Raw genomic sequence first — 26,291 nt, forward strand, 5'->3', positions numbered from 1 at the left:
GTTTCTCCTCTAATAGATTGAGCACCCTGTAAACATGTTGAACATGTTCCTTCCAAGACTTGTTGTAGATTAGTATATCATCAAAAAATACCAACACAAATTTTCTAAGGAAGGGTTTGAAAATGGAATTCATCAAACCTTGAAATGTAGAAGGTGCATTAGTAAGGCCAAAAGGCATGACCAAAAATTCATAATGACCTTCATGAGTTCTAAATGTTTTTTCGAAACGTCTTCAGTCTTCATTCTTATTTGATGATATCCTGAATGACGATCCAACTTGGTGAAGTAAATTGCTCCATCTACTTCATCCAATAATTCATCAATGACAGGAATGGGAAATTTATCTTTAATATTGATCTTGTTGAGCTCCCTATAATCTGGACACTTGCACCATGATCCATCCTTCTTGTGCACCAATACTACTGGAGCAGAAAAAGAACTTTGACTAGGTTGAATTATACCCGCCTCTAGCATTTCTGCAACCATACGTTCAATTTCACTCTTTTGGGAATAGGGATATCTGTAAGGCCTGATGTTTGGAGGAATACTTATTCGAATCAAATGAATAGCATGATCATGATCACGAATAGGTGGGATGCCTTTGGGAGTCTCAAATACTTTGGAATGATTGTCCATGAATTTTTGGAGGTCTAGAGAAATAGATGATTTCAATGTTTGAACCTCTAGAGAACATAATTGTGTAATTACGCCTTGTTGTTCTTTCTTTAGAATATTTTTCATGCTATTAGAGTTGATTATATTTCCTGCTTTCCTTGTGATACCCCTTGATTCAGCTTCCTTTCCTTCCTAAAAAAAATTCAAGAAAAGTTCTTGAAAATTAAAAGTTATCGTACCCAAAGATTGTAACCATTCGACTCCTAGTACAACATTAGCACCACCCATTGGAATGGAAATCATTGGACTATTCAATACACATTGTCCCATGGATAGCTTGATATTATGGCACTTTATAGATAAATTTATGGTTCCTCCATTTGCAATCATCACTTGACACTCTGGTGTTGGATATATGAAGTAATTTAATTCCTTTGTTATCTTACAATGAATAAAATTATAGGTAATACCCGAATCAATCAACGATGTTACCTTTTTCTTCTTGATATGTCCTTCTATCTTCAGAGTTTGAGGAGTGGTAATTCCTGCCAATGCATTACAAGATATGGTTAGATTCATTTCTTGTTTCTCTAGGGCTGATTCCTAGTGTATATCCTCCTCTTTTGATGTTTCTCGTTCCTTTTCTTCCTCCTCTTCACAATCTATGTAGAATAATTTCTTCTCAGAACACTTATGACCTTTAGTGTATTTGTTATCACAACTATAACAAAGCCATTTTTCTCTTTTTTCCTCCAATTGTTGTGGTGTCAACCTTGTAGGTTTTGGAAGACTAGGACCAGTAACACTTCAGACTTCCTTGTTGCCATAATTTTGCTTTCATTTTTTCTTGTCCCTGAATGCCATCTCCAAGGAATTAGGTTCCCAAAGGTGAACCACATGTTGGATGTTATCTTTTAAAGTCCCTATGAAGACATCAATCCTATGCTACTCTCGAATATAAGTTACCCTAATATTCAATTTTTGGAAGTCTTCAATGTGCTCCGCCATTGAACCCTTTTGTTTGAGATTTATCAATTGGATAAAGAAGGTGTTTCTCTTTGTATATTCATAATGTGTGTTAGACGAGGAGGTAACTCCTCAAATGTAATTATGTTATTCATTCAGGTTTTTCATTATTATATAAAGAGGGAGTGACTGTTTAGTTCATCTCTCGATGACTCTCCATTTCCTCTATTATTTATTTACACTAATTACAGTTGTTCACCCAATCCCTATGATTAGGTGTCAACATTCCCCCCCTTAATCTGAAGGGATGTTGGTGAGTCCAAGCATCGTTCTGAATCTTTCAAGCTTTTCTCTTCCAAGCGCTTTTGTGAAGATGTCTGCAATCTGTTCATTAGTGGAACAATGGCAAAGATGTATTGTTTTGGCCTCAACATGATGTCGAATCAGATGATATTTTGTATTGATGTGCTTCATTCAATCATGGAACTTTGGGTTCTTGGCTAACTTTATTGCTAAGGTATTGTCAATCATGAGTGGATTCGATTGTACTTGTTTTACCTACAAATCTTCAAGAATTTTCCTGAGCCACACAATTTCTTTTGTTGCCTCAACTACTACCACATATTCTACCTCTATTGTGGAATTTTCTAGAACTGATTGTTTGTGTGATCTCCAGGAGACAGCTCCTGATCCAAGACTCATAGCATAACCTGAAGTAGATATCCCAGTTTCTTTGTCTCCATCGAAGTCTGAATCAGAGTATCCAATCAAGCTAAAGTCACCCACCTGTGTATACTTAATTCCAAAGTCTTGAGTTCCCTTCAAGTACTTTAGAACTCTTTTTGCAGCAGACCAATGTCTCTCCCAAGGCTTTTGCATAAACCTAGAGAGCATTCCAACAGCAAATGAAATGTCTGGTTTGGTAGTAGTTAGGTAGTTGAGACTTCCTACAAGTTGTCTATACTTTGTTGCATCCTCAAATTCTTTTCCCTCAATGGATGTGAGCTTTAAGTTTTGTTCCATTGGAGTAGTCAGAGGATTGCATTCAGTCATGCCAAATCTATTCAACAGATCTCCAATGTACTTATTTTGAGAAAGGAATATGGACTTTGGATGTTAAGTTACTTCAATACCAAGATAGTAATGCACATATGCCAAATCAGTCATTTCAAAACCTTTCCTCAATTCCTCTTTATGGATGCAATGTAGCTCTCATTGTTCCCTATCATCAAAATTGATGAGCCCCAAAAATGGACAATTATTTGGGCTCATTCAACCTCCTAATTTGACTTAATCCACCATTCTCATTAGTTTATTGCATGTTTTTGATTATATTTATGTTAATAGAGTGAATTTGGTTAGTCATTATGCCAACAAGTCTAATGGGTGCTTTGTGTAGCCTTTTTGGTCAATTTGGAGACAAAATTGAAGGTCTTAATGAGCACTTGGCAGCCAAATTCGTGGGAAGAAAAGGGAGAGGATTTGTAGGAAGGTGTCCCCTTCATTTATGGGCCCTTACCTCGAATTCTCCACCATTAGCTCAGAGTTCAAGGGCCACCGAATCAATCAGCACAAGGGCAGCCAAGCAAGTCAAGTAGGACTGCTGTTAACTCCAAGTTTTGGGCAGCCGAGTCCCTAAAGTTTAGGAGGACTGTTGGGTCCTCAATTTGTATAAATAAGAAGGCTTAGGGCCTCATTTTGGTTAGCCAGCGGATGTTAGCTAGTTAGCCAGTAGATAGTTAGCTAGTGGTTAGTCATTTTGTAGCCAATAGTTAGCTGTTGGGACTCACAATTGACCTATTTTTGACCTTATCTTTTGCCATATTATTATCCTTTTTCAGTCATAAGTTGAAAGCTTTTATTTTATAATGACATAATGACCCCAAGGTACAAATTAACCTCCCGCATATCTATGTTTAATTGTTTATTTCATATTCGTGAATATCTTTATACTTATCCTTGGAAATGCTGACTAAACTGTCAAGTAATTGCCTTAAGTTTGCAGGAATTATAATGTACAGTTGCTGTAACACCAGAAACAGCAACTACGCAGTTGCTGCAACACCAGAAGCAGCAACTCCGTAGTTGCTACAGTCAGCAACAGCAATCACCTAAAGCAAGCTATTTTGTAACAGCTGCGAGTAACAGATGGCAACTATTTAAAGAACCCTGACGTGGCATAATCAAGCGGAAGTCTAAAGCAAGAAGAACACAATCAGCATGGCCTAAATCAGGAACAACATGGGGAAATGGCAAAGGAATATGAAGATCCCGAGAAGACGGTCGAAGTCAATTACCCGCTGTGTAACAGCCAGAGCTCAAGAAAGAACGTATTAGCATACTGTTGTAACAGCGTTCTGAATTGCTTATTTTTGATAAGATGGGTTAACTGAATGGGCTGTAATACTTTATTGTAATAGATGTCTCCTCTATAAAGAGGAGACATCTACATGAAAAGGGGATTAGTCAGTGTCTATGGTCAGTCTGTAAGAAGAGATCTTAAGAACATCAGCAAGTCTGAACTTTATTGTATCCAAATCTTTTTGGCAGATGAATATAAAACTGTTTTGAGCACTTAATCCAGTCTTCGTTTTCCTGGGGAATCTTGTGAGAGGGACTGGGCCCACCTTCCTCACAAGATTCACCCATTTACTTTCTTGTCAAGTGTGTAAGTGTGCACTAGTTTCTTTCTGGTACTCTGCTTGGATTTGATAGCATTACCTCTGGTATTCTCTGTTTTGCTAGTACTCTGTTTCATTAACCATTTGAGTTTGTTTCTCACCGGTGAATGAGAGTGCAGTGTGCATTAGTAATCTGATTACAGGGGCAGGTGCTGAACGTCCCCACCTGGAGGATAGGGTCCTGATCCTCTGCCAACAGAGCATCCATCATTTCGCTTTCTAGATTTGTAGTTTCAATTAATTGCTTTTATTTTAACAAGTACTGTAATGACATAGCATAAGAATCACGTATACTACAGCTTTTCAATGCTTTTAGATTTTGAGTACATACAGTACGCAGTAGCCTTTGGAATAAAAAGACTTTCCCTGGTTGACAATTAATGTGGTACTTGAATGTTTAATTCATAAACAATTCAACTAGCCAACATTTTGGCGCCGTTGTCGGGGAAGGCAACTAAAGAATTCTAAAAGCATTAATGGTTTCTTTGTGAAAATAACAGGTGTATGAGAGGACGCAAGAAACCTAATTTTACAGGCGGCAAAGGAGGAAGGAAGACTTACATCAACGAAATCATCTCTAAGGCCGAAGCTTCACAAAGGACGAGTTCCCGGAGACCTCAAATCCAATACTCCTCACAAACAGACCAACAGACGGAGGAAGTAATAGGACCTGAAAGGAAGCTGGAAGCACCAGAGTACACTGAGGAACCGGTAGAAGAACCTGAAGAAACAGAAGACACAGAAGATAAAGCGAGTGATTCAGGGAAAAGACCAATGGAGGATAACAGAACGGAAGGGAGAGGGGAAAATTCGCTCTCTACCCTGGAATTCCCTATTGGGGAGCTCCCGAGAGGAACAACCCCCATGAAAAACATCCCACTCTCAGCATTACCCAATTTTCATGGGTTATCCTTCGAGGACCCGGACGAATTCCTCTTTGAATTCGACATACTGTGTAGAAGCTATGATTACATAAGTCCTAATCAGAAGCTGAAGTTGTTTCCAGCAACACTAAAAGGGAACGCATTGAGGTGGTTTATGAGCTTAGGAGCTCAGGCAATCACCTCCTGGGACCAGATGAAAGAGGGATTTCTGGCCAAGTATCAAGACTACTGCCGGACAAGAGAAAGAAAGGAATAATTTTTTAAAATGGTTCAGAAAGAGGACGAGAATTTGGAAGATTTCGTGGAAAGATTACAGTATAATCTGCAGCGGTCTGATCATCCTAATATGAGCAAAGACATTTTGAAGACCATACTGCTGAAAGGGGTAAGAGATGATTGCCTGGACATGTTGAACATGCTTGGGAAAGGGGACATTTCCAAAGAACCCTTTGATGAAATTATTAAGCTCTGCATGAGGTGCTCAAGGGGAGCGGCAGGCAGATCAAAAAGCAGAGATAATGTGTATTCAAGGGTTCAGAAGTCAGCCAGTGGAGGAGCAACAAGAGCTAAGATAGGTAACTTATTAGAAGAATTTAAAACTGAAATGCTAAGTTCTTTTGCTTCACAAATTGATGCTCTGCAGGTCAAGAAGAAACAGGCAGAAGCAGAAGCTGCTCTGGCAATTTTCTGTTCAAAATGCAGAGAAAAACATCCACTCAGAGAATGCCCACTGGATAGGATACCTATATGCACAATCTGCGAGAAGGATCATGAAACACAGTAATGCCCCTCTCTGCCTGGAATCAAAGCAACACTGCAGACAACTAAAGAAGAAGATGAAGCAGTGTACCTAATGACACAGAGGAGGCAATGGCCGCAAAGACAAGGTACGAGCTCTAATACAACATTCAATCGTTGGAATAATAATTCTCCTTTTTACCCACCCATGAATCAAATGCAATACCCACCCTTCAACACAATGAACTTTCCACTTATGCAGCAACCAAATATTCCTTTTCCTGACCCTACTATGTGGAATCCTTGGGCTCCCCAGCAACCATACTTTAATCAATGGAACCCAAACTGGGCAGCCCAACAGATACCTTTTCCTCAACAACAACAATATCTTTCCTTACCATCTAATAATCCTCCGAATAATCAGGCAATGAGACCACAGCTGCCTGTACAACCTAACCCCAATCCAAATAATAATAAAGCCCTGCAAGTTATTGACATTCAAAATCAGCCTATCTCTCCCCTGCAATGTAATGATATTCACCTTCGCTCAGGGAGAATAGTTGAACCTATTATAGATGATATTACGGACTCTGACAAAAAAGAGGCTAGAAAAGAGAAACCAGCTAACCATAGTGCTGACACAGCAGAATCGGCACCTAACAATAATGACCAAACAGTAGATCCACCATTCCCTGAAAGGCTGACTCTCACTAAAACACCTGAACAACCTACCTTTAATCTTTTAGGAGAGCTACAGAACTTGTATGTCAAAATCCCATTATTGCAAGCACTAAGGGATGTTCCTATATATGCTAGAACTATTAGAGACATTTGTGTGAAGAAACCTCGAAGGAAGGCTAAAGACCCCCTCACAGTTCATGTGATGGGGGAATTAACTGCCTTAATGACTGAAAAAGATTATCCTGTGAAGTATGGTGACCCTGGTCACCCTACAGTAATAGTCCAGGTCGGAAAAACCTTTATCTCTAAATTCTTAGTAGACTTAGGAGCTGCAATAAATATCATGACACTCGAAACAGCTCAATTGCTCCAGCTAAAAAACTTTATCAGGGAAACTCCTACTATCTTAGAATTAGCTGACCGTTCTACGATCAAACCTGAAGGGGTCATTGAAGACCTTATAATCTCTGTAGAATCCTGGAATTACCTGGTCGACTTTGTGGTATTACAAACTAAAACAAAGTTGGGGGGTCATCCGTTGATTCTAGGGAGACCTTGGTTGGCTACAGCTGATGCTTTCATCAGCTGTCGATCTGGATCAATGACCATCTCCAATGGACAAGAAACTAAACAGCTGACCCTCTATACTCATGCCACTCCCATGATTAACAGTGACAATTCCATATGGGTAGACTATGAGGATGAGGAAACCCAAACGATATTAACTATTGGGCAAGCTTTGACTTTTAAAGACTCCACCGAAGATGAACTAATTAGCAGTTTTATTTCTGAACCCTCTTCAGTTAATCCAGAAACATTTAACCACTTCGCTGCAATCCTAGAACCTGAATCCCAGCAGAATATGAAAGATGAAAACTTATGCCAGACAGCATTAGGCAACTCTTCCAAGAGCACAATAGTTGAAATTGAACCTGGTAAAACGCTGAATATAAATCCTGATTTGACTGATGATGAAAAACAGAAATTAATAAAGTTACTCCAAGCAAACAAAGAGGCATTTGCATGGGACTACACAGATATGAAAGGGATCTCCCCTGAATTATGTACTCACCGTATATATATTAAGGAGGGATCCCGGCCAGTCTGTCAACCCCAATGGAGAATGAACCCTAACCTTAGAGAAATTGTGAAGGAGGAACTCCAAAAACTTTTAAATGCAGGATTCATATATCCAATATCTGACAGTGAGTGGGTTTCTCCACTCGTAATTGTACCAAAGAAAAATGGGAAATGGCGAGTATGTGTAGACTATAGATCATTAAATAAAGCAACCCAGAAAGATCATTTCCCTTTACCTTTTATTGATCAAGTATTGGATAATTTAGCAGGTAAGAAATTCTTCTCATTCTTGGATGGGTTTAGTGGATACAACCAAATTAGGATTGCACCCCAGGATCAGGACAAAACCACATTTACCAGCCCATGGGGAACCTTTGCTTACAGAGTACTTCCATTTGGGTTGTGTAACGCTCCAGCGACATTTCAAAGAGCGGTGATAGGAATCTTTTCTGATATGTTAAACGATTCATTAGAAATATTCATGGACGACTTTACTCCTTATGGAGTGACCTTTGAAGATGCTCTGCAAAACCTTGAAAAAGTACTTAAGCGGTGCATAGAAGCACACCTCACTTTAAGCACTGAAAAGTGCCATATGATGATGAATCAGGGCATTGTATTAGGTCATTTCATTTCATTTTTAGGAATTCAAGTCGACCCAGCTAAGATTCAGGTGATTCAGAACCTTCCTATCCCCAAGACACAAACTGAGGTGAGAAGCTTTTTAGGACATGCCAGATATTACAGAAGATTCATTAAGGATTTTTCTAAAATAGCTTCTCCTTTGTTTGTGTTATTAATGAAAAATGTTGAATTCAAGTGGACTGATGACTGTGAGAATGCATTCAATAAACTTAAGCATCAGTTGTCCGCAGCTCCTATTTTGAGAGGACCTGATTGGGCATTACCCTTTCATATTTCCTCTGATGCCTCAGATACGGAAATTGGAGCTGTCCTGGGTCAGGAAGAAAACAATCTCCCCTATGCTATCTATTTCATCAGAAAAAACATGACACCAGCTGAGCTAAATTATACAGTAACTGAGAAAGAATTTTTAGCAGTTATTTATGCTATTAATAAATTTCGAAGGGATCCCGGCCAGTCTGTCAACCCCAGCGGAGAATGAACCCTAACCTTAGAGAAATTGTGAAGGAGGAACTCCAAAAACTTTTAAATGCGGGATTCATATATCAAATATCTGACAGTGAGTGGGTTTCTCCACTCATAATTGTACCAAAGAAAAATGGGAAATGGCGAGTATGTGTAGACTATAGATCATTAAATAAAGCAACCCAGAAAGATCATTTCCCTTTACCTTTTATTGATCAAGTATTGGATAATTTAGCAGGTAAGAAATTCTTCTCATTCTTGGATGGGTTTAGTGGATACAACCAAATTAGGATTGCACCCCAAGATCAGGACAAAACCACATTTACCAGCCCATGGGGAACCTTTGCTTACAGAGTACTTCCATTTGGGTTGTGTAACGCTCTAGCGACATTTCAAAGAGCGGTGATAGGAATCTTTTCTGATATGTTAAACGATTCATTAGAAATATTCATGGACGACTTTACTCCTTATGGAGTGACCTTTGAAGATGCTCTGCAAAACCTTGAAAAAGTACTTAAGCGGTGCATAGAAGCACACCTCGCTTTAAGCACTGAAAAGTGCCATATGATGATGAATCAGGGCATTGTATTAGGTCATTTCATTTCATTTTTAGGAATTCAAGTCGACCCAGCTAAGATTCAGGTGATTCAGAACCTTCCTATCCCCAAGACACAAACTGAGGTGAGAAGCTTTTTAGGACATGCCGGATATTACAGAAGATTCATTAAGGATTTTTCTAAAATAGCTTCTCCTTTGTTTGTGTTATTAATGAAAAATGCTGAATTCAAGTGGACTGATGACTGTGAGAATGCATTCAATAAACTTAAGCATCAGTTGTCCGCAGCTCCTATTTTGAGAGGACCTGATTGGGCATTACCCTTTCATATTTCCTCTGATGCCTCAGATACGGCAATTGGAGCTGTCCTGGGTCAGGAAGAAAACAATCTGCCCTATGCTATCTATTTCATCAACAAAAACATGACACCAGCTGAGCTAAATTATACAGTAACTGAGAAAGAATTTTTAGCAGTTATTTATGCTATTAATAAATTTCGGCATTATATTACTGGCTATACTACCTTTGTGCATACCGACCACTCGACCATCAAGTATTTAATGAATAAATCAATCACAAATGCTCGAGTCACCAGGTGGTTATTACTATTACAGGAATTTGATATCACAACTGTAGATAGGCCAGGAAAAGAAAATGTAGTTGCTGATTTTCTTTCTCGTTTAAAAACTGACGAAAATGTTCCAGTAGATGATTCCTTTCCTGATGAGTATCTATTTGCAGTATCTGCTCACTCACCTTGGTATGCAGACATTGCCAATTATCTAGTTGCAGGAAAATTACCATCACACCTATCACACAGGGAAAGAAGGAATATCATCCAGCAAAGTGCTAGGCACAGCTGGATAAGCGGGTGTCTGTTCCACATAGGAATAGATCAAGAAATTAGGAGATGCGTTGGGGAAGACGAGATTTATGATATATTGAAAGCTTGCCACGATGGTCCTTGTGGAGGACATTTTGCAGATAAAAGAACAACTCACAAGGTACTTAGAATGGGTTATTACTGACCATCACTTTTCAAAGATGCTAGAAAATATGTGAAGGCTTGTGACAGCTGTCAAAGAATGGGCCAGCCCAACCATAGGGATGAAATGCCACTCAATCCCCAGGTAACTCTCGAACCCTTTGAGAAATGGGCATTAGATTTCGTAGGTCCCATTAATCCTCCATCTAATCAAAGAGTTTACATTCTAGTATGTACAGATTACATGACTAAATGGGTAGAGGCCAAAGCACTCATTAAAGCTAATGAAGAAGCAGTACTAACATTCTTATTTGAGGAAATCTTTGTTAGATTTGGACTACCCAGAGAATTAGTCACTGATGGAGGACCTCCTTTCAATTCTCATGGTTTCAAAGATACGCTCCAAAAATATCACATCAAGCATAAGATGACCACACCACACCACCCCCAAGCAAATGGGTAGGTGGAAAGCACCAACAAGGTCATAGAAGCTATCTTAACAAAAACGATAAAGGAGAATAGAAGGGATTGGTTCCAGCGCTTGCCCGAGGCTCTTTGGGCCTACAGAACCACTTGGAGAAACACAACAGGGTTTTCACCCTATGAATTGGTTTTTGGAAAGAATGCTATTTTTCCTGTAGAGTTTGAGATTAAAACCTTAAGAACTGCCTTAGCTGTTAACCTTGATTTAACTGATGCACAGACAGCCAGGTTGCAGCAGTTGCAGGAATTGGATGAGAAAAGACTGGATGTCGTCCATCAAACAACTACGATACAGCAACAAAGGAGCAGATGGCATGCATCAAGCAAAAGCAGTTCCAGAAAGGTAACTGGGCTCTACTTTATGACTCACGTTTCGAGAACTTTCAAGGGAAGCTGAGAACAAGATGGCTAGGGCCGTATGAAGTGGATACTGTTTTCCCAAATGGAACGGTTAGACTGTTAACAATTGATGGAAGCAGAACACCACTGTTAGTGAATGGCTACCGACTTCGGTTATATCAGCGGCCAGTTTCCAGAGAGGACTTTAAAGCCACTTGCATGGCAATAAAACAATATTCTTTTCCAGGGGAACTTGGTGTTCCTCAAAGCACTTGAATTTCTATTATTTATGTAATTTGTAGGATTAGACATTCTTTTTTTTTAGAAACTAATAAATCCTGCCAAGGATTGCGATATTACATTTCAGTATTTTGCAGGTGTTAGCATTGGGAAATAGCTAAGAACAAAAGTCTCGAAAGGAATTACTGTGTGGACTCCGAATTTCTGTTGCTGCAACACCACTTCCCGTTGCTGCAACACCACTTCCTGTTGTTGCAACACCACTTCCCGTTGCTGCAACACCATTCCCCGTTGCTGCAACACCTTCCCGTTGCTGTAACACCATTCCCCGTTGCTGCAACACCATCCCTGTTGCTGCAACACCATTTCCCGTTGTCGCAACACTATCCCTGTTGCTGCAACACCATTTCCCGTTGCCGCAACACTATCCTTGTTGCTGCAACACCATTTTTGTTGCTGCAACACTAGTTCCATTACTCCAGCACATTCCCCGTTTTCACAAACATCTTTCCCCAATCCCTATTGCCCCAACGGTAATTTTCTGTTGCTGCAACACCAGTCCCGGTGCCACGATATTGCTTCCCGATCACGAAATATCCTTCCCAGCAAAATTCCTTCACGAACAAATCCTCATAAAATATACCACCTCTCGTGATGATTACAGCACCTTACTATCACTTCCCGTCATTATCATTACAAATCACCCATATTCCCGTGCTTTCAGATCCGCGGTAATTATTATAATTTGACAGAAGACAAGAAAAAACTTTTTGACGCAGCAATCAAAAAGGTAAAGTATGAAGGTACGCACGTTTATGAATGAGAATTAAATAATAGATAATGCGGAAAAAGGTTGATAGGTCCATCAAATGATTGCATTCCCAATCATATCATTTACACGTAGTAAGGGGGGGGGATTACCAAAGCAATTCTCATAATGACAAACCACGCCAGCCACCGCCACCCTTAATTCTCCCGGTCGTATGTAAAAGCTACGGCATGTTACCATTTGCGATGTATACTCTGAGTTGAAATCGGTAGCTCGGCTCTGAATTCTGAAGATTCACCGAGACAACAGCCATGGGAGGAACCCTCATTACTCATGAACCAGGCACGACAGCAGTCCTGGAACTCTTTCCGGAAATTTACCAAATTTTCTTGCAAGCTGGATGGATAGAGTATTTCAAGAGACTTCTGGACTTTGACGAAGAGCAAGTCCTGGAATTCACATGCAATTTGACAGAAGGATTCTCTGTCGTCCAAGGAATTCAAGTTCCCGTCACGGAAGAAATCATAGCTGAAGTCACCGGACTCCCAGCCACTGGCACACGGTGGTTCAGCAGAAAGCACCTGATTCTGAATGCACAGCAAGACTTTCTCTGACCAGGCGAGGAAGTAGAAACCAAGGGCAGAGGTGTAGCACTGCGGTCGTTACCTCAACCATGGCCAAAAGTCGCGGAATTCGTCAAGCAATATCTGACATGCGAAGGTCATTACCAGGTAATCTACCAGCACGAATTCGTCCTGTTAAATCACTTAAGAAATGGTCAATTATTGAACATGCCATATTATTTGCTGGGTTGTCTCAAAAATATGGCACGATATGCTATGAAAGCGAAGCAGCCAGTTCTCTCCCTAAAACATCATCGCTTAGCCCAATTGTTGATTAACAGAGCTCTCGCTCTAAACATCCCTCCACCCCCCATTAATCCCCATCTGGAGGAAGAAATTCCACAGCCTGAGCATGAAGGTCCTCATCAAGAAGAGGAAACTCTTCGTCAAACTGAAGATACACCTCAGCAAGACCAAGAGCTTCCTCAACAAATGGACGACATGCCTGAACAAACCCCTTTGCAAAACCCTCAGCAAACAGAGCATATTCCCGAACAACCCCAGCAAACACCCCTGCATGTTACGGAGAATGAACAAGCAGCAGCAGAATTAACCACATCTCCCAAAAGAACCAATCCTTCTGCTCCCATACTCAGTATTTCTACTGATGATTCCGACGATAATATCCCAATTACTCAGCTTAAACGAAAAATGCAGCAGGTAAAGAAAACCCCAGCAAAAAGAAGAAGAACTAGGGTTTCAACCAAAGCACCTACTACCCCGACTACTGTCCCTACCTTAAAGGCCAGCAGAAAGAGAAAAACACCTCAATTCCTTGCTTCCCTACCAAAACGAAAATCGGTAGTAGTTGAATCCCCTAATTCCTCCAGTTCACCACCCATCGCTTTAAAAACCCGCACTCCAGCCACTCCTCGAAACCCCTCTCCCTCACCCACAGAGGCTGAGATGCAGAGCGTTCATAGCTTCGTGGCATCATATCTTAAGACAACTGATACACAAGAACCAGCTGCCGACACCCAGAGTGATAGTGACCAAGTGGCTGCAACACAAGAAACAGCCACTACCCCAGGTGACACATAAGAACCACCTGTGGGGAATACTGATCAAATTGACGAAGCAGAACCTCTGCCTCCACTGGAATCTATTGTCCCACAGGATCAGCCTACTATACCCGCCCTGCAAGAAGAAATTGAGTTTCTGAAATCTCAGATTCAGGACTACCAGGAAGAGATAATAAGGGTCAGGGAAGCATACCAGAAAGAATTCAGCCTGCATGTTTTAGCAAGAGTAGCGTCTGCAGCAGAGAAAAGTAAAGATAACGAATATATGTGTACAAGTTGTGGAGAAATATATACTCAGGCAGGATATAAGGTAGTACAAGAACCAATGAAGGAAGCCTCCGCTGCTGAAAATGAAACAAAGGAGTCTGCTGATGTAGAAGTAGAAATCCCACAATTCTCTGCTGAGATAGAAAGACCTTTTGCTACACAAGAACCAATAGGATCTGCAGAAGAAATGCAGGCAGAAAGACCTGTTGCTACACAAGAACCAACAGGATCTGCAGAAGAAATGCAAGCAGAAAGACCTGTTGCTACACAAGAACCAACAGGATCTTCAGAGGAAGTGCAGACAGAGAAACCTGTTGTTACACAAGAACCAACAGGATCTTCACAAGAAGTGTAGACAGACAGACCTGTTGTTACACAAGAACCAACAGGATCTTCAGAAAAAGTGCAGTCAGAAAGACCTGTTGACACACAAGAACCAACAGGATCTTCAGAAGAAGTGCAGTCAGAGAGACCTGTTGCTACACAAGAACCAACAGGCCATCCAGAGAACATGCAGGACCAAGATCAAGAACTTACTGACACACAAGAACCAGTAAGTTCACCTGAAACTGCACAAGATCAAGGACTTACTGACACACAAGAACCAGTAAGTTCACCTGAAACTGCACAAGACCAGGAGCTTACTGACACACAAGAACCAGTAAGTTCTTCAGAGACTGCACAGGAACAAACAGAGGAGCTTGCTGACACTATGCAGGAAGAAAAGAAAGAGGAGAACAAGGATTCACTCCGGCCTACCCAATCTGCTATGCAAGAAGAAGCTACACAAGAACCAGGAAATGAAGAAAGAAACACTGAAAGTGTTATGGAACAAGAAGAAGACATAGGATAAAATGAAGAAAAACTGGACTCACCTAGCCCTATTCAAGTCGCCAAGGAGCCAGAAGAAGAAGAAAAAGATACAGACTCATCACGGCCTACCCAGATTATTATGGAGGAAGAGCAAATAGTTTCAGAAGGGAATAAAGAAGAAGTGAATTCGCCCAGCACGAAGCAAAGAGAAGTCGAAGAAAAAGAGACAGATTCACCCCGGTCCACCAAAATCACTTTGGAGCAAAATGGATTAGTCCAACAGGAGGAAGAAACTCTGGTCAAAGATGAAGAGAGAGATGCTGGATCATCCCAGCCCACCTCAACAGAGCAAACGACCCAGATTGATGCCTGTATACAAACAGAGCTTCTCACTGTTAGTGATGCATGTATAGAAACAGAAAGTTTTCAGGAATTAAAAGGTAGGTGGTGGAGAGAATATCAGCAGTCTCAAGGCAAAGCATTCGAACAACAAAAGGGGACCTGGTTTGATCATGCTTATAAGAACTGGGAAGCACTGGAACAGTGTAGGGCCTAGTATAAAGAAATCAAGGAACTGAAAGACAGAATGTCCCAGATGTTTGAGTTATGTCAAAGAATGCTTGCCACAAGGAAACCCTCTTTTAACTATGCTACATTTTTTAGGGAAAGACTTGCATTCATACAGCTGAAGGCTATCAAAGAGGGGAGGCCTCATCAAGTGGTCACAGCAGAGCAGTTTATGCAGACCTTTGCAGAGGCACCCAAAAGCGATCAAAACTTGCTATGTGAACTATACCTCCATAATGAGGCCGTGTCTGAAGAAAGGAACATGAACATGATACCTGTAGCTGGTGACATACAACTGAGAGCCTTCATCTCCTTTTTGGCTAATCAACTTACCTGGCAGAATGCCTATGTCTCAGGCCACCCGAACGAACAGAATTGTCTTCTGTGGATTCGAGCTGAACCACAGAACGCTGCCACCTTCATTTCAGAACACTTAAAAATGGTAAGCGATCCTGATATGAAGGATCATGTCATGAGACTGCAAACAGAGGTCCTAACAGACTGTCAGCATTATGTAAAGACCAAAGCATCCTTGGCTGTTAAAGCAAATAAACTGTTTTGGGAAAACTGCCCTGCAGAAAGGCAGGAATATCATCCGTATAACCCATCAAATCTACAGGTAGCACTTTCAAGGGTACCTCAGTATGTTGAATGCATGCAGCGTTGTGCCGAAAATTGGATAGGTTATAAATTTAAATTCCCACTTTTATGGTTGTCTGGTGATCAGTATAAGGGCCAATTTGGACTTTCTAACAGAGAAGAAGCAGCAGCATGGAAGCATATACGAACTGTTTGTGGTTTCAGAAACAAGTTGGATGTTACTCCCTACAGCTATTGTCTTAGTAATCTGCATTGTTCGTCCCAGTTCTCTGACTCAGACTCAGAGTAGCCATTGCATGGGGACATGCAATCCCTTCAGTTGGGGGGGATGTTGGGACTCACAATTGACCTATTTTTGACCTTATCTTTTGCCATATTATTATCCTTTTGCAGTCATAAGTTGAAAGCTTTTATTTTATAATGACATAATGACCCCAAGGTACGAAGTAACCTCCTGTATATCTATGTTTAAATGTTTATTTCATATTCGTGAATATCTTTATACTTATCCTTGGAAACGCTGACTAAACTGTCAAGTAATTGCCTTAAGTTTGCAGGAATTATAATGTACAGTTGCTGTAACACCAGAAACAGCAACTACACAGTTGCTGCAACACCAGAAGCAGCAACTCCGTAGTTTCTACAGTCAGCAATAGCAATCACCTAAAGCAAGCTATTTTGTAACAGCCGCGAGTAACAGATGGAAACTATTTAAAGAACCCTGACGTGGCATAATCAAGCGGAAGTCTAAAGCAAGAAGAACACAGTCAGCATGGCCTAAATCAGGAACAACATGGGAAAATGGCAAAGGAATATGAAGATCCCGAGAAGACGGTCGAAGTCAGTTACCCGCTTTGTAACAGCCAGAGCTCAAGAAAGAACGTATTAGCATACTATTGTAACAGCATTCTGAATTGCTTGTTTTTGATAAGATGGGTTAACTGAATGGGCTGTAATACTTTATTGTAATAGATGTATCCTCTATAAAGAGGAGACATCTACATGAAAAGGGGATTAGTCAGTGTCTATGGTCAGTCTGTAAGAAGAGATCTTAAGAACATCAGCAAGTCTGAACTTTATTGTATCCAAATCTTTTTGGCGGATGAATATAAAACTGTTTTGAGCACTTAATCCAGTCTCCGTTTTCCTGGGGAATCTTGTGAGAGGGACTAGGCCCACCTTCCTCACAAGATTCACCCATTTACTTTCTTGTCAAGTGTGTAAGTGTGCACTAGTTTCTTTCTGGTACTCTGCTTGGATTTGATAGCATTACCTCTGGTATTCTCTGTTTTGCTAGTACTCTGTTTCATTAACCATTTGAGTTTGTTTCTCACCGGTGAATGAGAGTGCAGTGTGCATTAGTAATCTGATTACAGGGGCAGGTGCTGAACGTCCCCACCTGGAGGATAGGGTCCTGATCCTCTGCCAACAGAGCATCCATCATTTCGCTTTCTAGATTTGTAGTTTCAATTAATTGCTTTTATTTTAACAAGTACTGTAATGACATAGCGTAAGAATCACGTATACTACAGCTTTTCAATGCTTTTAGATTTTGAGTACATACAGTACGCAGTAGCCTTTGGAATAAAAAGACTTTCCCTGGTTGACAATTAATGTGGTACTTGAATGTTTACTTCATAAACAATTCAACTAGCCAACATTAGCTAGTTTATAGTTCGATTTGGATGCAATAGATTAGCTTTGCTTTCAGCTCATTTGCAAGTTCTTCTTGTGGACAGTTTTGATGTAACTCTTCATTTCTTGATCAATAAAGATCAATCCAGCTTTGCACCAGCTCTAAATTTCTCTTAGGAGGCTGTAGCTCTTGGGGTTGGGCCCATCTCAAGCACCCAGTACCTCCTTCATTTATCTTTATGTGTTTGCTGCGTTCTTAAAATAAAATCTGCTATTTAGATTTAGATCTTGCTTCGTTATTTAGATTTATTTTGATGGTTAAAGTAGCTATTTATGTTTAGAATATATTGGTAGGATAGTAACAGGAAAAAGCTCCAAAAAAGGGTCAGCAAACGCTTTTGGTTTCACCTCTTCCTTATTGGATCAGGGGCTGGAGTTGAAGTAACCATGCTGTCCCAAACAAAAACACTTTCTTTGCTTCACCATGCAATCATTAGTGTTTGAATCTCATTCGTAGAACTTGATATCAGTTTGGATGCATGCTTAGGTTTATGATCACTTAGTTTCATAGTTGTTTCACATGGTTTCACTGCAAATAAACTTTTGTTCATTTCCTTTTGCTGTTAGGTCAGATTACAGTGAAGTAACTAGGTCATAGGTTTTATAACTAGATCTTTGTTTTCTTGCATGTCCTTGTTTGGTCAGTTTGAAAAACCACTTGCAGAGTACCTATTATCCTTCCTTATCTGCCCATACTCCATCCAACCTACCTGCTTCACCCTTCACTTATAACCCTTACCTTACATTTGCCTCATCCGCTTACTTTGCCATGATTCTCATCTTCTTGTGCAACATTGCTTCATCCATCCTTGAACAAATCCAATCGCTCCTTAGCCTCATCCACCAAGCCCTAGACGTCTTCACACCCCTATTTCACCTTCATACTCATTCCTCCATCTTTTTCCCTCCATCCATGCTCCAAACTCCCATTTCGAAACATCCTGTAGAAGAATTACAGAACATCCTGTAGAAATCCTGAACATCCTGTAGAACCCCTGCAAACTTCCTTTAGAAGCTCATAAACACGGTTCCTTGGCATCCAAACTTTGTGAGACTCTCTGGAAGGGTGTTAGGGACCCCTTAGACCCTCTCTGAACCTTCCCAACCTTTCGCAAGCATTTCTCCTCCTTGATCCACCTCTGCACAGTCAAAAATAGTTAGAAGCACATGCATGATAATTCCAACAACTTAATCAAAAATACAAAAAGATGTTTTCTTCAGAGAGTGATAACTTAGACACATGCATTTTACCTTCATAGAAGTAATGGCATCTCTTTCAGTAGTTTGCATGCTCTCCTTTGCGTCAGTAGGACTAGCCGGTAGAATTAGGGTTTGGTAGGGTTTGCGTTTGTTTTTGGCTTTCAGTTTCCTCTTGCAATTAGATTAGCTTCCTTTGAGTTAGCTTTCATCCATCAATTAAAAAGCTTCTTCTAAGAGCTCATAGAAGTTGGCTTAAGCTCCTAGCGGACTTGTGCCAGCTGACCAAGTGACAGCTGCGGCAAGAGCTAGTACTTGTGCATACAGCACCGTCGCTTCCAAGTTTGTTACGAACTACTGGGTTGATAAAATTAAAGAAGGGAGTCTGAGGAGTTGTAGCATTATTGCTACAATACTGGGGCCCACCATCTTTTTGGCGCCGTTGCCTGGGAAGCGTCAAAGTATTGGTGATTGCCACTTTTCTTCTATTTTCCACTACAATCTTCTGCTAAGTAGTTTATTTCATTTCCATTATGCAATTTCGTTTATGCAAAAGTAGATTAGCATTTCCCGCTTTCATAGATTAGCATTTCAATTCCACAATTTCATTTCTGCAAGCGTAGATTAGCATTTCAATTTCGTAAGCATAGACTAGCATTTCATTCCTGCAATTTCATTTGAGCAAAATAGATTAGTCCTTTCTTGCTTTCATTTCAATTCTGCATTTTCATTTTAGCAAGATAGTTAGTTGCAGTTCAATCTATTTCAGTTTTGCAGGTAGAAGTAGAAAAAAGCAAAAATCAACCAAAAAGATTTCCTTTCATGCCTGGTAGGAGTAGAGATAAGTTAGAAAAATGATTTCACAACACCCCCCATTGCTTCACACGGCCAACCTTCTCTCTTCTTCGATGGTTGTGACTAAGAAGAACCCTTGGATGGACATCAAGGCATATTTAAAGAACCTCTAGGGGAGAAGAAGAAGAAAACATTCCTCTGGAGCAAATGGCTACAAGCAGAAATGTTGGGAGCAGTCCCTTGTCCAAAGATGAATTTGAAGATCAAATATAAGATTTCAAGAGTGATATGAGGCAGTTTATTGCCATGCAATTGGACACCCTGTGGATCCAAAAGAAGCAAGAGGAAGCCAAGAGGGCTTTGGTCATATTTTGTCCTAGGTGCACTAGAAAGCATCCTAGGAACGAATGTCCAATGCACTCCCTAGAAGTGTGTTTCATCTGTGAAGAATATCATCCCACAAATCAGTGCCCTTCCTTGCCTGGACTTAAAGTTGCATATCAGAGAGCCAAAGGAGCCACTGAACCACTCCATTATATGAACCAAAGGAGGCCGCATGGACCTAGATCTTACCAGCAGGAACTGCAAGGGACATCCGAGACCTATTATGACCCCTATCAAGCCACTTTCATGCCTTCTTGGGGTCCCCCTGCTCATCCTTCCTGGTTCACACCTCCTCCTTGTTCTTTCACAAATCCATATTATGCCCAACCAGTTGCTCATTCATTTCACTCTTATGCTCAGCCACAGCCTCAGTGGAATGCACATCATCAGGGGTGGAGGCCCCAATACAACACTCCTCCCGATTCTTTTCCTCCACCGCCTGCTCGTCCACAACCATCACCTCCTACTCCACTAAGGCAACCCCAAATGCCTACCCAACCACAATGCCATCCATCTCCATCTCAATTTCACACCTCCACTCAACTACCCATACCATTTCCAAAGCCGTACAATGGAGTAGCTCAACCCAATTGCAAAGCTGAGGCACAACATGTGCAAATGACTCCTTTTGAGCTCAATGATGTTCACCAAAGCTCAGGAAGAGTGTTGCAAAAGAGAGATTATCTTGAAAGCATTGAAGGACCACATCCGGAAAAACAAGATTCAAAAGAGGAGATCAAAGAACCATGGGCTGCACTTGATGAAGAGAAGAGATCAGAATCAGAGATCGAGAAAGCCTCCTCATGGTTACCATCAAATCTTCCATGTATTCAAGAGAAAGATCAGCAAAAAGAGGAAGATGAGGAAGTCATGTTAGAAGGTGACATGAAACATGATCCAGATCAGCAAAAGGACCAAAGATATCAAAGCTATATTGAGACATGGTTCCAGACAGTCACTAAGTTGCAGTAGTACTCTCTTCCTCAGCTATGTTTGATCCCTTCAAGGTCAGATCATTTGGTCTCTAAGATCTGGATACCTATCCAAGCATGCATTTCGAGCCTCCACATCATTTTGTCTCTAATCTCGATGTGCACATGGCTCCATTGGAAGTATTCTTATACTTGAGAACGATTTTGTTTTTCAAGTATGGTAGGGTAGAAAAAAGAAAAAAAAAAAAAGGAAAAAAAGAGAAAAAAGAAAAAGAAAAAATGAAAAAAGAGGAAAATAGAAATCTAAGGTGAAAACCTCCTCGGAGGCGCCTTAGATTGGCTCATTGATTGAAAACCTCCATGAGGCGGTCAATGGGTTGGAAAAAAGAGAAAAGAGAATAAGATCTCTGGGTGAAAACCTTCCTTGGAGGCGCCCAGGGCAGGCAATTAGGGTGAAAACCTCCATGAGGCGCCCTAGTTGTTTTTCAAAAAAAAAAAAAAGAGAAAAAGAAAAAGAAAAATAAAACTAATTTCCATTGGCTAATTGCAAGTTGCAAGAAGGACATTTCATGACAGGAGGAGCACTCAAATCAAGGTCAAAGGAATTTTTCTTGTGCCTTCTACAGGAAGCTCTGTATTTCTACAGGAAACATCCTGTAGAACCTTTGGACGAACCAAATTCAAATTCAAAATGGAATCTGATGGTGGGAATCTGTTGATTAGACCTGCAAGCACTTGTGTGGCCATCCCTTGCCTTTCTCCATCATTTTTTCCACCTCATTGTGCTTCTCATTGTGCTTCTACAGGAACTTCCTGTAGAAATTGTGGGAAACTAGGCATGGATTTCAAAAAGTGGTTTGGCGAACATGGTAGCTTCCTCAAGGGTTTAGAAGCCCTCATGCAATCTTCCAACTCCTCCTCCATCATCTCCATACCTGCATCACAGCCCAAATTCATTTTTCATACCATGCAACAAAAATGCAAAATGCCTTGAAGCAAAAATACCTAGAACAAAATTTGTTTTTGCGATAACTTGAAAACCATGCATCCATTTGAAAAACCGTTTTATGGGGAATTGTACAAGGGAGATGGCAACAATCCTGAGCAGTTTCAGCCAATTCCGATGCACGGTTTCCAAGAAATCAGCCTCCATCACCATCAGCCATTTTTGCATTTTCTCCATATCCGTGCATCCGTTTCAAAACCTGTTTCATGGGGATATGCATATGGGTGATAGTAACCTACCCAAGTAGTTTTAGCCAATTCCGATGCACGGTTTCCGAGAAATTGATCTCTGAAACCTTCATCCATTTTCCATTTTTCTCGAAATCCGTGCATCCATTGATCACGATTTTGCTATGGGAGATGCATCATGATGATAGAAACATGCTCAGCAAGTTTCAGATCAATCCGCTTTATCGTTTGGGAGAAATGGCGAAAACAAGTTCTGGTTCTGTGACATTGCAGCAGCAGCAGCTTGAAGGTGCAGATTTGAACGTGGAAACAAATGCATGCAGCTTAGATCTGGTCAGAGGACACCTACACAAGGAAAAGCAATCAAAAACCATCAGCCAAGCCCTCATGAAACCAAAGGATCCAAGCATGCAGCAGCAAAAAGCTTCACAATCAGCCGTTTGACTTTAGGTACGTGACTAAACCTTGTTCATCTATTGCATGAATCTAGTATAAGCATTGCATGAACGAATGGAATGGTGAAATTAATCCATGAATGTAGCAAGACACCCAGTTCTCTAGCACTCACGAGAAAGTCACGCAGCATGCATGGGTCAGTCATGCACGTGAAATTTAAAAAACACGGATAGTGTGGGTAGTCTAAACTCCAGTGCAACTGATGGATGAGATTACAGGCATAGAACACACAGTTAACCACTGCAGTTCATGATAGCACAACAGTTGCATGGGCCAACACACGTCTTTGCCACCTCACTCCAAAACAATCACGCATAAATTAATGAGCGCTCAGCTGAAATTCATAAACTGTTAGTCAACTTGCACTTGCATCATGTTAAACTGAAGTATACATCCTCTGCTTCCACAATCAGCTTAACCTATCATCCTTCGCTGATTTTTTTTTGGCCTGTTCAAAATTCTTCCGCATACCAAGATCGTGCAGAGGCGCAGAGACATCCTATGGCATCCGGCTAGCATTCTACAGGAAGACGTTTTACAGGAAAATACAGCAGAGTCTTCCAGAGCAGAGAAGCCTGAGTTTTTCTTCATCAAGTTTGGAGCTTGAAGAAAGGTGAAAATAGCTGAGGTGGATCATGCTATTGATTTTATTGTTCGTTCACTTGCACGTGATATTGCAGAGGGTATGAAAGCCGTGGAATTGCTTTTAGAGCTTTCAAGGGATATGGCTGTGTGTGAACAGATTGGCAAGGTACAAGGTTGTATCCTCCTCCTTGTAACAATGTCAAATAGTGACAATCCTAAAGCTGCTAAGGATGCAAACGAAGTTCTGGAGAATCTCCCATACAATGAGCATAATGTAGTGCAAATGGCACAGGCGAACTATTTCAAGCCTTTGATACAGAACCTGAGAGAAGGGTCTAACACAATGAAAATTGTTATGGCAAGTAAGTTGTCAGAGATAGGTTTAACAGATCAAAACAACGTTGCATTGCTCAAAGAGGGAGTTGTATTTCCACTTCTTGAAATGATTTCAAATGCTAATTTGAAGTCAAAATTAGCAGCCATTGGGGCACTTCAGAATCTTTCAAGTTTACCTGAGAATGCTTTACAAATGATCAAAGATGGGGTGGTCCGACCCATCTTGGACCTTCTATGCACACCACTGTCAACTGTATTGGCTTTGAGAGAAAAAGCTGCTAATACCTATGCAAACCTTGCTATGTCTACAGCATTGCCCCAAAGAACAAATGACACAACAGCTGCATTATTGGAATCTGATGAGATCATATACCAGCTATTATCTTTAATAAATTTGACACCACCTTCAATACATGGAAGCATTGTTCGAGCACTCCATGCCATTTGTTTTGTACCAACGGCTGTTGAGGCAAGGACAAATTTAAGAGAGGGAGGAGCAATTCAAGTATTGCTTCCCTTTTTGTGAAGCTACATACTCTGAAATGCGAGCTTATGCTGTGAAACTGTTGTTTATCTTGTCTCAAGATGGAGATAAAAGAAAATTAGCAGAACATCTTGGAGAAAAATATATGAAATGTTTAGCAAAACTTATTTCAACATCTTCGAATGAAGAAGAGAAAGCTGCCGCAGTCGGAAAGTATTGTCATGTTAGGAACAAAAATTTGAATTAAAGTTAACTAATGGAAAAACAATGATTTTGCATGAAGTGAATCTACCATGAAACAAACTGGAAAGTTCTGGTGTTGTTCTGGTTAGATTTGTTTATTTCAATACTTTCCAAGGGGTTCACAAGGTCTTTTGCAATAGCCAGATTATTCCATGTGAAAGAATTCTTAAAAGTGTGATTCGGTATGAAGTTTTGCTCTACTCCTGGTTATACAGCAGCTTGAAACAAAAATTGGGAATTCTCATTTTTGGCCTGTTTTGAAGCAATTTCAGATTGAAGGGAAATGCTGATTCATAGCAGTGATACGTGAGAAAGTCATATTTTCTCTGCCCTTGATCTATCTTATGTTTTGTTCTGCTTCTGTTATCAATTCTTAGCAGAGTTCAAATCCAAGATTAAGAATGCCATTTGATTCAGTTAAAGGCCTGGAAACACTTTTTCCCATCCAGCTTTGGCATGCAATATCTATTCTCGGGCAGTTCATTGTACTTGTGTGCTTTTATAATACATTAGACTTGCCATTTGTGTTGGATTCGTCAGCTTTCAGGCAGCAGCACAGTTCAAGGAGAAGGCACCCCCAGCCAAGCAAGCAAAGTCAGAGAAAATTGGTTCTACAGGAAGTTAGCAGACTGTTTCTACAGGAAGCCAGCGAACTGTTTCTACAGGAAGTTTGAAAAGAGGGAAGCCAAAGGAGGAATCGGCCGAGATGTTAGCCAAAGAAGCCACCAGGGCCATCAAAGATGAGGAGAGAGATTGGTTGCTCAGAGGATGAGCAACACTTTCAGTAGGGGGGTGATGATGAGCCCCAAAAATGGACAATTATTTGGGCTCATTCAACCTCCTAATTTGACTTAATCCACCATTCTCATTAGTTTATTGCATGTTTTTGATTATATTTATGTTAATAGAGTGAATTTGGTTAGTCATTATGCCAACAAGTCTAATGGGTGCTTTGTGTAGCCTTTTTGGTCAATTTGGAGACAAAATTGAAGGTCTTAATGAGCACTTGGCAGCCAAATTCGTGGGAAGACAAGGGAGAGGATTTGTAGGAAGGTGTCCCCTTCATTTATGGGCCCTTACCTCAAATTCTCCACCATCAGCTCGGAGTTCAAGGGCCACCAAATCAATCAGCACAAGGGCAGCCAAGCAAGTCAAGTAGGACTGCTGTTAACTCCAAGTTTTGGGCAGCCGAGTCCCTAAAGTTTAGGAGGACTGTTGGGTCCTCAATTTGTATAAATAAGAAGGCTTAGGGCCTCATTTTGGTTAGCCAGTGGATGTTAGCTAGTTAGCCAGTAGATAGTTAGCTAGTGGTTAGTCATTTTGTAGCCAATAGTTAGCTAGTTTATAGTTCGATTTGGATGCAATAGATTAGCTTTGCTTTCAGCTCATTTGCAAGTTCTTCTTGTGGACAGTTTTGATGTAACTCTTCATTTCTTGATCAATAAAGATCAATCCAGCTTTGCACCAGCTCTAAATTTCTCTTAGGAGGCTGTAGCTCTTGGGGTTGGGCCCATCTCAAGCGCCCAGTACCTCCTTCGTTTATCTTTATGTGTTTGCTGTGTTCTTAAAATAAAATCTGCTATTTAGATTTAGATCTTGCTTCATTATTTAGATTTCTTTTGATGGTTAAAGTAGCTGTTTATGTTTAGAATATATTGGTAGGATAATAACAGGAAAAAGCTCCAAAAAAGGGTCAGCAAACGCTTTTGGTTTCACCTCTTCCTTATTGGATCAGGGGCTGGAGTTGAAGTAACCATGATGTCCCAAACAAAAACACTTTCTTTGCTTCACCATGCAATCATTAGTGTTTGAATCTCGTTCGTAGAACTTGATATCAGTTTGGATGCATGCTTAGGTTTATGATCACTTAGTTTCATAGTTGTTTCACATGGTTTCACTGCAAATAAACTTCTGTTCATTTCCTTTTGCTGTTAGGTCAGATTAGAGTGAAGTAACTAGGTCATAGGTTTT

At 40.6% G+C, this 26,291-nt stretch overlaps 1 protein-coding gene across 1 annotated transcript; it reads left to right on the plus strand.

Annotated features, from left to right (window-relative positions):
• The first annotated feature begins 14,991 nt into the window (after positions 1-14,991).
• On the plus strand, positions 14,992-24,119 carry LOC149266976 (U-box domain-containing protein 43-like). Its single transcript, XM_089409838.1, has 2 exons — positions 14,992-15,292; positions 23,353-24,119. The coding sequence occupies exons 1-2, from the start codon at positions 14,992-14,994 to the stop codon at positions 24,117-24,119; spliced, it is 1,068 nt and encodes a 355-aa protein (XP_089265964.1).
• The last annotated feature ends 2,172 nt before the right edge of the window (positions 24,120-26,291 follow it).

Source organism: Pinus tabuliformis, chromosome 6 (assembly GCF_031772625.1).
Source record: "Pinus tabuliformis cultivar Carrire ecotype Pingquan chromosome 6, CPIR1, whole genome shotgun sequence".
Lineage (NCBI taxonomy): Eukaryota > Viridiplantae > Streptophyta > Pinopsida > Pinales > Pinaceae > Pinus > Pinus tabuliformis.

Excerpts from the sequence above, each read along its gene's own strand:
- LOC149266976 (XM_089409838.1), top strand. The coding sequence starts at position 14,992 with ATGGAGGAAGAGCAAATAGTTTCAGAAGGGAATAAAGAAGAAGTGAAT. Across the intron at positions 15,293-23,352 it reads AAGTTTTCAGGAATTAAAAG|AGGGTATGAAAGCCGTGGAA; the intron begins GTAGGTGGTGGA and ends GTGATATTGCAG.